At 37.2% G+C, this 11,645-nt stretch overlaps 1 protein-coding gene across 1 annotated transcript in view; it reads left to right on the forward strand.

The window, feature by feature from the left end:
* Positions 1–11,645, forward strand: part of UNC13C (unc-13 homolog C (C. elegans)) — a 557,952-nt gene that overhangs the window by 486,674 nt on the left and 59,633 nt on the right. Inside the window, exons 27-28 of the mRNA XM_005882381.2 lie at positions 1,334–1,390; positions 6,079–6,159. Coding sequence (XP_005882443.1) covers positions 1,334–1,390; positions 6,079–6,159 — 138 coding nt within the window. The remainder of the gene's footprint in view (positions 1–1,333; positions 1,391–6,078; positions 6,160–11,645) is intronic.

The raw sequence follows: 11,645 nt of genomic DNA on the forward strand, positions 1-11,645 counted from the left end.
AATATTTTTTAAATAATAATTTCAAGTGGTGGGAGAGTCCACTTGTCCATAAGCCTTCGATCCAGAACGATGCACCTTTCATGACTCACACACGGCTGGCTACCCTCCCCCTGCTTGTATGGGTATTGTCTCAGCCCATAACTGTACTCTCTTGTTTTGTTGTTCTTTGTTTGGGGTATGTTTTTGAATTTTTAATATTCCTTGAAGCAGCCACTAGCCTCAATGAGCAACCTGCATGCTACCTCCCAAAGTAGCATTTATTGTTTTTGACAATTATTTGTTAACAAAATTACATAAGCTTCAGCAATGCTGCCCACTGCTATTTCCCCCATGAGCCCTACTGTTTCTAGTGCACAATTCTGTAGAGTATGAGAAGACATAAATCATGACATAGCAAAAATACTATCGACGACATTTCGCTTTTGATATAGACCTTCCCTGTGAAAGCTGACCATAACAATTTTCTCTAGCATTGAGATCTCTCAGTATGAAGCTATATCACTTATTGATTCATTCCATATATGTTCTTTGAGGTTCTGCTACAGTACACTAGGTACTGTGCTGGGTGCTGGAGATAAAATAAGGCAAAATAAATCAGTTGCTGTGTTCATGAACTTTGTCATTTCTAATTTCCTAATGAATATACAGGCTCCACTAAAAAAATGGAGATTTGTTACTCCAGAATGATCGTTTTTCTTACTGTGAAAATATTCTAGATTACCAATGAACTTAGTCAAAGTTATTACTTTTCTTGTCACATTTACCAATAGATATGCCTCTAGCTATTTATTCCAGTAGTGTGGTAGATGGCTTATTCCAGTATTTTATTTCCAGGATGTTAGGCTTCTAGGAAGAGGCTACAGCTGAGGGAGGGCTTGGGAGGGCAGGTCTCTGAGAACTGGCACAGCACCTCAGGAGTAACGGCTCACCTTCCTCATCTCTGTATCTTAAAATTTTGCAGATTTATTTTGGGAAGGAATGGAGTAAAGGAGTTGCCTCATTTGAAGGTAAATTAATGAAATTTAAAGATCACTGATTGAATCCACATGCTAAACTGACTATGGAAGCAACAATCCATTCAGTAACCGAGACTCACAGCCTGCAGAAGTAGGGTACCTGTGAGGACAATTATAAGCTGGCAGTACTAGATATCTTTGACCCAATCTGTAAAATAGACCTACTAAGGGCATCTGGCATAAAAGTCACCAATAATATAGGGAAATAAAGCAAATTCTCTATTGACCACATTTCTAATGCAACTATTACTAAAGCTTTTAAGACTAAATCTTCCCTCTCTCTCTCTCTCTCTCTTTTTTTTAATGTGTATCTCTAGGGACCCCAGATGATTTTCATCACTGCTAAAGATCTTGGACAATTATCGAAACTAAAGGTAATAAGAATTCATAACATTACTGGTTGTCTGTGAAAAGTGATGAGCTAACTGCAGCTCTGCAAGAAACCATCCTCCTACCGGTTATGGTATCTACCATGGCAGGACTAAGAACATGTGTGTCTGGGATCTCACAGTCGCTTGAAGGAGGAATCAGGTCAAATATAGGGACTGAATTTTGCTTTCTTTTCCCTTTCCACCATGTTGCTCACATTTTCCAATTAGGAGGGCAACTACTAATTGACTTTGTATTGTAGCATGCAGCATTACTGCTTTTGGAATAAATTAGAGAACGTACTTCCTTTCATATATTAAAATGGCTTTATGTGAATAAATGCAAATTGCAATGTGTCATAGAAATCCAATAAAGTGTAGAGGTCTTATAGGCAAAAGGTCTAATTGGGAAAATGAAACTCCTCAAAGCAGATATTAAATTTTCAACATATTAAACACCATTATAAATGAGAATTTGCTGACTAAGTAACCCTGCCTTTTATTATCGCTTGAGATCCCTAATACTTTGCAGCTGTGATAGGAACTTGGCTAGTCAGGATAGGAACTTGACTGGTTAAAATACATATTATTGTTCTGTGACTGGTTTATTTCACTTATCATAATGTCCTCCGATTTCATCCATGTTGTCACATATGGCAGGATTTCCTTCGTTTTAAAGGCCAAATAATATTCATTGTATGTATATGCCACATTTCTTTCATCCATTCATTCATTCATCAGTGGATCACACATAGGCCAACATTGTGACTATAGTCAAAATACAGGCTGTTCTGTTTCATTTTTATGGATTAGAATATAATGTCGCATGGGGGTGGGTTCCAGACACAGATCACCTTGGCTCCAGTTCTACCTCAGGTGCTTCCAACTATGGTGACACCAGCCAAAGTATTTAACCTCTTTAATGTTCAGATGTGGGATTTGTAAAATGCAAAACAGTTTAACACTTGGTCCATGGGACTGTTGTGAGGCTAAGTGAGATAATGGGACACTGTCTTTGCATAGTAACTACAAAGAGAATACCACCTCCTACTCACAGAAACAGCTATTTGTCTCCTCCCCCAGCTGGCAGCTCCCAGTTAGGTACCACAGAATTGTTTAGTGTGTAACACAGGGGGAGGATAATCCATTTGACTGTGTAATTACTTATTCTGATAAAAATAGCTACCCTGTAATTTCAGAATCCTGTTTTATTACCTACATTATCCCCTTCCTCAGGAAAATAAAAAGCCAATAATCCATTTAGAAGACATAACCATCACCTAAAATTGTTTTTACAGGTATTCAGTGATTTCGATAGTTCAAAGGGAAGGTAGATGTCACTGCCAGACTATTATTTTGTATCTCGGATCTCTTACTTTATCCCTCGTACACCTTCCTGGGATTTCTAGTTTCTACTTTGAAAAATGAATTTTACGTGTTGAAGTTGCTCCTATAAAACCATGAAGGTGAAACAGCATAGTGTGTCATTACAAAAGAAATGGCCCTGGCCACGCTTCTAGCATCTGTGTGATATTAGGAAACATACTCCATCTCCCCAAGTTTCCATTTCCTGAATGGATCGTTACATCAGCCAGAAGTGTTTCAATTCCAGGTGATGAAAAGCCAGAGTAACATAAGCAAAGAAGGATTTTTATTTCTACATGAAACTTTATAGTCCTGGGACAACTCTGTTTTCTATCACTGCTTGATTAAGAACTCAAACGATGTTATAGAACCCAGTTACTACCTCTCAGCTGCTCTTTCCTTATGTGATGTGTTACTGTAACATACCTCCCTTTCTGTTTGTACAATAGCTGTCTGCTCAGTATCTAACATCTTTGAACCAGAAATCTTGTAGAGAATACCCACCTTGATGCAAGGAATTCCAGCAAAGCCCACTGGCACATCATCAGCTCTGATGGAGTGTTATCACCATTCCCAAGCCAACAACTGTGGCCTGGGGAATGACATATGCCATTTGCCTTAACTCACATAGGCACCCCTGATTTGCAGTCAGGCCTGTTCAAATCTTATAAACTCTGCATGGGATGGAGACTGGCTCCTCAGAGGGTACATGCATGCTGGGTGAGAAAAATCACAGTCCATGCTAAGTTAGGTCCCTTTGGAGCCCCCATATTTTATCAATTCAATTAATTCTCTTTTGATTGTAATAAACTAATAACAGGTACTCTACTTTTAATAAACTAATCATCTGTAATTATGAATAAAATGTACGAAAGGGTTAGTGCATCAACACTGTAATAATCTGAAGAACTAAAAATAGAATCTTGGTATCCATAGGTGATGGAAAATAACTTAGTTCTGTATCATATTTTTCTATTGCTGACCCTTGCTTTTTTTTAGTTTTTAAATTATTAGTCCATTTAATTATTTACTTGAATTCCAAAGCAATAAATCCTCTATAATCATATGCAAAAACTTAAAATTCTAGCCATAAAAAATAACTTAAAAATTTACAAAGCTATTGTCCCTTATGTCACTAGAATATTACTACTAATTTTTTAAACCTTTGGGCCTTTGCATTGTTTATATGTTAGTATGAAAGCAGATTCGATTTACTGGAAAAGTACTATTTAAAATAATTGTACCGATGGATAAATTTAGAAATCCTATATAGAAATATTAACAAAAAATAAGCTTACTTAAAAGAACACAGGATCAAAGAAAATAGAATAATGAGGGAACTAAAATTTTGAGTGGATTCATAAAACAAGTATTTATTTAGCAGTTGGATATATATTTATTACCTCCTGTTTCTGGAACTTCATGATGTATGGATATTATGTATACCCAACTTTTGACTATTTAATGGGATCAGATTTGTCATAATGTTTTGAATGAATACATCTTATAGACAAGTAGTAATACAATATCAAACCAATGAAGAAAAATACATCTGAGACTATGGGTTTATCATACGCAAAGGTAACTCATTGGGCAATAACTCATTGCCAGCCTCTTTCAGAGACTCCCTTATTTGAATGAGCTATTGTTAAATCCCAGAAAAATTTTTCTAGCAAGAATTATGGTTTTCTACAGCACCACATATATTATTGATTAACATCTATTAAACAATTAGAACACATTGTAAAGCTAGTCAAGACTGATGAAGCCCGGGATTTATTTAATATAAAAGATTTGTATTTACTTGCCTATCCTAAAGCATTCCCCCCTATAATTCAGCAAACATTTTTCATTACTCTTTGAGCCTCAATGGTTATTTAATATTTATGTTTAAAAATATTAAATGGACACACATGTTTGAGTTGAAATCCCTGTATCAGAAAGATGCAGTGAGATGCAGACATGTATACCATGGGTCCATGAAACATTATACCGTGGTTTCAACATTCAATATTCAAAGGAATGTGATTCTATTTAAGCATGTTGAACTTTACAAGAAAGGTGAAAGAAGTGCAATTCAGTTCCAAAAATATATTGAATGCCTAGCAGGTGATGATTGCCAAGATAGGTACTGAAAGGCTACAGAGGTAATACACAGAAACCACCTTCAGGAAGTCGTGGCATCTACTAACAGCATACGGGATAGAACAGAGTGATGAGCCACTAGTTTTGATGGCACAGTTTGTGAATTGAACAGAGTTAATGAACTGGTTGTTTTATAACCATTCCTGGCTAAGGTAGCAAATAATGGTCTAAATAAAGCCCAGGCTCCATTTGCCAAGCCATACGTGCTGATGTGGAGCTGTGCCCCAAAGAAAAAGAGACACCTTTTATTACTGACCAAAGGCACTGACCCATGAATCAAGCCATGCATTCCTGAAGCTGTGTACACCCATAAGGCCATTTCCTCAAATTCATACAAAGGTACCTGTAGAAGCTAGAATTTAAGTTCCAGGGGGGCAAAAGTCTTTCTTTATTCGCCATATGTCTCAATCATCTGGAACAGTACTGGCACATAATAAGCACTCAATAAATATTTGTTAGAGCTTATTGACTAGAATAGTGGCAGCCTGGGGGAGATTGTATTAATTGGGGAATTCAGTAGTTTTAAAATTTTTCTCTTAGGCAAATTTCTATTTTTATTGTTGTCTTCAATTTTCTACCATCATTTCCCTACAGAAGCTTTGACTAATGGATTGAGATAGTCCACATTGAACAATGAGAAAAATCCATTGTAAAATATGAAAATCAGTTCTAAAATATTGAAAAATTATTTTGAAATATTGAAAATATCGAGTCATAGAGTCAGTTAACCTTTTCCTAGTAATGACTAAGCAATGAGGGGCTCCAAGAAAGAGAATAAATTGAAGGCATGACTTTATCAGTAGTAATTGAGAGAGGCTAGAATTCACCTCTTAAATCTTTTCCATAGTGACCTGCTTTAGTCTTAAAGAACATAAAGCAAGGAATTAAGGTGAAAAAAGCTTTGACTCACATTTTTCAGGTTTCTCTCTTTTGTTGTAACATTAACTTGTAAGTGGGGAAAAAACCATAATGAATCAAAGTACTATTCTTTAAGTAAATATTTACTAGTAGCATTTCTTCTTTCGGCAAAATGGCTATTTAATATATGACAAACTAATCATCTGAAAAGTGTCAATAAGAAAGTATTTCAAATAAAAATGTTTTCATATGGGGATTATACAGATTTTGTTTGAAAATAGTTAAGTTAATGAACTGGTATAAGCAATTATTAACCTGTTTAACAGGAGCACATGATTCGAGAGGATGCCAAGGGTCTGACACTAAGACAGTGCACCATAATGGAGGTGGTCCTGGCTACCATCAAGGTAAGGGTACAGTGCCTCTGGATATGCATCCGGAATCCCCCGTGTGCCCTCAGCGAAAGGTACCCCAGATGCATCTCTGTAGAGCTGTGCCATTCACGGACAGTTGTATAGATGAATTCCTGAAGTGTGTCCGGTTATCCCGTATCCCCTTATTACATCCATATTACTGCCCTTTTATTTGCCTCCTTTGTCTATCCCTAAAAAATGTGTGTGAAACCTATCTTGTAACATGTTTTCAAAGAAAGACATGGACTATTCCCAAAGCCCAGTTACACAGATGCCTCATGGGGTTGGAGGTTAACAGAATTTCTTTTTATGTGCTCTATACTTGTTGAAATGGTTTTTAAAAGATCAATCCCCTCTCTCTTAGTGCAATAATTTAATTTTCTGCTCAAAACTCAAAGGCATTGTGCTGTGTGCATCAATTTTTCATAGCCAAAGGTTGACCAAAAGTGGTAGTATGGGCTAAATGTGGGAAGATCTCAAAATTTAACTTAGAATTTCTTTGTTTTCATAGATCCCTTATATATTTATGTACATGAATTTTGTACATATATGTTAAAGTTTTTTAAAGTGAAAAATCAATTTATCTCCTAAATTTAAACTGTGTCCAATGTCCCCTCACTTCACTGTAGGAAGCATCTATTATTCAGGATGAGTGAACAGTGCAGCAGAAAGTGTCAGCTACCAGGAGCTGTTTTCAGAGCACAGAATAGTCTCACTGGATGGAAACAGACTTTATAATTCATTAGAACAGAGTTCTATCCGTCTAACAATTGGACACCTTCACAAAACTACCACCTCATGGCTTTTGTTTTGCAGGATCAGCATTCAATAAGAGGCCATCTTTTACTGCTTTAATGTCAAAAACTGCAAAATGAAATCACTGAGGTGAAAGCTTTGTAACACCTGGTGGAAGCTGGGGAGTGAGAATTTAGGCTGTGATATTATAGAAATAGAGTTTCTAAAGAAACAGCAAGAGTATTGTCTGGAAGTATGGAAATTTTACAAAATAATTTTCAGACGAAATGGAAAAATGTGAATAAGAACCTTTGGAAATGTAAATAAGAAATGGAAAACTGTGAATAAGAGTGATGGCAGTGTTAAGAGCTCTACATAGGAAAATGCCAGTAGAAAAATAATAAGAACTCTGCAGTGAAGGGGGAAGGGGAGAGTAAAATCTATAGAATCTAAATCCAGCCCTTTATGGATTTTTTTAGGTCAATGTATGACTTTAAGAGAGAAAGGAAAATGTGTTCTGTGAAAAGGACTGACATTCATTAACAGACCTGGCTCCTGCCCACAACCCTAATATTTCTCTAATTCTTCGTGGTCAGGACACTTGACCAACACCTGTAGGCTGAACTCTGCCAAAACTCTGGGACAACTTTGACCCCTACAAATCTACATCTTGACAACTCAACTATCCCATTTTCCTGTCTGGGTCACCTGTGATGATCTTTTGATTCAGCCTAAGCCACCAAATACTTGCCTTGCTCTTTCGGACTTATCTGACATCCACGATTGAATAAAAGGGTCTGTGTCATTATCTTGTTATTTTAGGACTAGAGTCTGACCCTGGTACTCCTGAGCCTCAGAGTCTGAGGTCACGTCTCCAGTCCTCCTATTCCCCACCTTCTTCCATGCCACCTCTTTCTCAGGGATCTCCATGCTAGGCTTGCTATTAGACTCTTATCCCTGTGGCCTGCCCATCTGCCAAGTCATTCCCCTGATACCTGCCCTGTCATCAGTTAGCCAAGGCTAGGACTCCCTTTATCTTGTCTGCAGCTGATATCTGTACCTGCTGACGGTCACAGCAAGCACTACTTCTCATGTTGACTACAAAGGAACTCAGGAGAAAGAAGAAGCCTACTTAAAATAATTGTAACCCAGTTGTAACCCCAATGTCTGCCTGGAGCCTAGCAAAAGGAATACCATAAGGCAAGCAGGGACCTCAGGAGGAAGATGTTCTTAGAAGCAGCAGATGCTAACCAGACTAACACCCAAAGGCTGCCAAAGAGATGAACCTTTATTTCTCTTTAGCTCAATTTAAGCAAATAAGCTGGGAATAAGAAAAGAAGAAGGAGAATGCTATGGAGTTTATAGAATATAGATTAAAATCGTGTTTTTAATTTTTTTCAAATATCTTTCAGATTCACCTTGCCTGGTCCTTATAAATATCCTGGGTGGTAGATAGATCAAGATTGATGATTCACATTTTATAGATGAGAAATCGGAGGCTAAAAGGGTTTAAATTATTTGTCTAAGGACACCGACCTGCTAGTAATAGGCAGAGCAGAGAAAAATCTCCAAACTCTATAGTCAATGTCCTTGCTTCTATGTCACACTATTTCCCTAAATGTTAACAAAGTGTAGATAAAATGTAGCAAGCCAAAATGGATATTTTTTTCAGAGTAATTAATGATTTCTAAATTAAAATATCATATTTCAATTATTAAATTATTTTCTAATTATCTAAAAATAATTTAAAATATGTCAATGTCTATGCAAGTATTAATACAAAATATTAACTCTCTTAAATAATAAAAAAATTATTTTTTAAATATGTTTTTATTGATTGCAGAGAGGAAGGGAGAGGGAGCAAGAGAGATAAAAACATCAGTGATAAAAGAGAATCATCGATTGGCTGCCTCCTGCATACCCCCTACTGGGGATCGAGCCCACAACCTAGGCATGTGCTCTGACCAGAAATCGAAGAAACCTGACCTCCTGGTTCATGGGTCGACACTCAACCACTAAGCCACGAGGCCTGGGCTGGAAATTTTCTAATATCAGTCACATGTAGTTTTAATTATAAGCCAGAAGGTTAGAATATGGTACAAGTAACAGAAGTTATAATGATATGCTGCAGGTAGCATGCTTGGGCTTTGAGACATTCCATTACCTGCCAACACAGCCAAATCAATAGCATTTGAAAATGAAAGTAGCAAGACGACAGCTATGAGGCAGACAGCCAACAGCTTAATCAGTATGTGCAAGCTAATAGGCCAGTTGGGAAACCCGAGTTTGAAAGGGTCCTTGTTGAGCTTTTGAGTCTCAGACCACATGTCAGAAGACTCAGGACTGCTGTAGGGTTCCCTGAAGTGTGGGTTTCTTTCAAAGATAAACTGGAGACATTTTCCAACAGCAGATACTGGGCCTGAGCATGAATCTCCAGGCTTAAGGAAATTCTTAAATCATGAACATTCCTCAAGTTATTTTATGATGAAGTTTTAAATACTCAGAAAAAAAGAGAAAGAAAAGAAAAAAAGCTGGCTGCTTTTATTTTTCCCTCCTTTCCAATTGCCCTGGAACACTTGTCATTTGGACCCAACATGACTGCAATGTGTGCTGCAGGTGTGGTTGGCTTCATGCAGAGGCGATACGGGGGTTTCACGATAACAAACATGGGGATCAGGGCCCCTAGGAATCTGCATTTGTTGGTATGAAGAAAATAATTTAGACTAAATATGAATATCTGTTCAAATAGAGCTTTGGAACATACTTGCTCATTTAATACTAGATAACACCATTTCTGCCACTCAGGATTCCAGACAAATCGCGGGATATGCAATGTTATGCCTGAGGCTATAATCCTGACTAAGGTCTTACCCTACCCTGTTACCTGTTTTTCACATGGCAATTTAGTGGCTGCTTCTCAGCATCTTCTTTTTTATCATTATGATTATAGTTTTTGCATTATTTAAAATCCTTATGAGAAGAACACATGCCTTACCTAGTTTGGAGCATCATAATTCAAAAATTATTACCAGTATTTGAAGGTTTACTGCATATAGCAAGTATGGTGAGCAATGAAGAGGTGTCATAAGTTACGAGACCTTGCTCTTAACTTATGAACAAAAACATCTACAATTGATAAAAGAGATGTGGAAGAAGTGGTTGGGGATGCAGAAAGGGTGATAAATTCTTCGTGGGTACCTAGGGAAAAGCTTCCTAGAGAAACAAATTTGGAGTTTAGAAGATAAATTGGGGAAAAACAAGGGGAAAGTTATTGCAGGCCTAGAGAAAAGCATGAGTGAAATGCGAGAAGGTGTGGGTCAGCCTGAAAACTCCACATAGTCTAGTGAAGAGGAATAGGTCATGACTGGCTGCATATTATAGGGAATAAGAGAGGAACATTGGCCCTGACTGGTTTATTCAGTGGTTAGAGCACTGGCCTGGGGACTGAAGGGTCGTGGGTTTGACTCCCAGTCAAGGCCACATACCTAGGTTGCAGGTTTGCTCCCATCCAAAAAAAGAAGAGCGACAGAAAGAGAAACATTGGATTGGAGCCAAAATACTAAGGCTTAAGCATCAAAGTAAAGAATCTGAACTTCTGATCTGTTATGGAAAAAAGGAATCCAGTTGTAGTAGAAAATAATTTTGAAATATCTATCAAATAATTTTCTTAAACCTCAGCTGTTAAAGTCAGGTTATTATTATATCTAAGTTTACAAGATTGCAAGATAAACTGCCTGACAGAATTTACCAAAATTAAGATTTAGGTATTGTAAGGGAAAAAAATGATGATGGGAAATCACTACCAAAATAGTATATGTAACGAAAAAGTAAATTCTTCCTGCAAATTGGTGAAGAAACATTAGCATGTTCCCTCCAGTCAGTAAAAATAGACTGTGAAAGATCTTCAAGTATGTGACAAACATGAAGAGCTGAAGAATTTAGAAAGGTTTTAATTGGGATTATAAAAGGAATGTCTTGCTAAGCATGCAGGCAATATTTATCTTGATTTTTTTTTTTATTTAGCAGTACTATTTTTCACCCTCACAAATTACAAATCAGATCTGAAGTGGTTTATTTTTTGCAGTTTCATGCAGAACATACATACAAAAAAGGAAAAATATCTCTAGATACTTATCAAGAAAAAGGAAGTGATACTTTATTCATAGTTATTTTCATTCAGATATAGTAACAGTGCTCCTCACCAGGCACCCTTATATTAGTGAAGTCAACATATTACTGTGAAGGATGAAAGCCTTTACAAATATCAGAAAATGAATATAAGTAAAAATGTAAATAAAATACTTGAAACTATATGGGCAATTAGAGTAGCAGTGTGTGGGTGATTAAGAGGGAGAAACTCAAGTGTGCAAATTACTGCCCTCGCCCATGGGAATGGAAATAGGATTGAAGAGGTTATTGTCAGAAAATTAAATGAGTTACCACATATAAAGTAAGTAAAGACAGTTCCTGTCATATAGAAAGCTCTTTAAATGTAACTACCATGTTGCCCGGGAACTGGGTTATTTTGGGGGAGCCCCTCTCTGCTGCTAAACTCACAGAGCCCACGTACCACTTTCCCCCCTTTCTTAATAACCTTTCATTCTCTCTCAGGGAAGCTACCTATTAAATCTGATTCTTTGCCTCAAGCAATAGCTCAAGTCCTCAAGGCCTTGTGCTCTGGCCTTTGGTTTCCTATGCACAGCAACTTCTCACTATAAAGAACACAACCCCCCCCCCCCCCCCCC

This window comes from Myotis brandtii, unplaced genomic scaffold (genome assembly GCF_000412655.1).
Source record: "Myotis brandtii unplaced genomic scaffold, ASM41265v1 scaffold709, whole genome shotgun sequence".
Taxonomy (NCBI): Eukaryota; Metazoa; Chordata; class Mammalia; order Chiroptera; family Vespertilionidae; genus Myotis; species Myotis brandtii.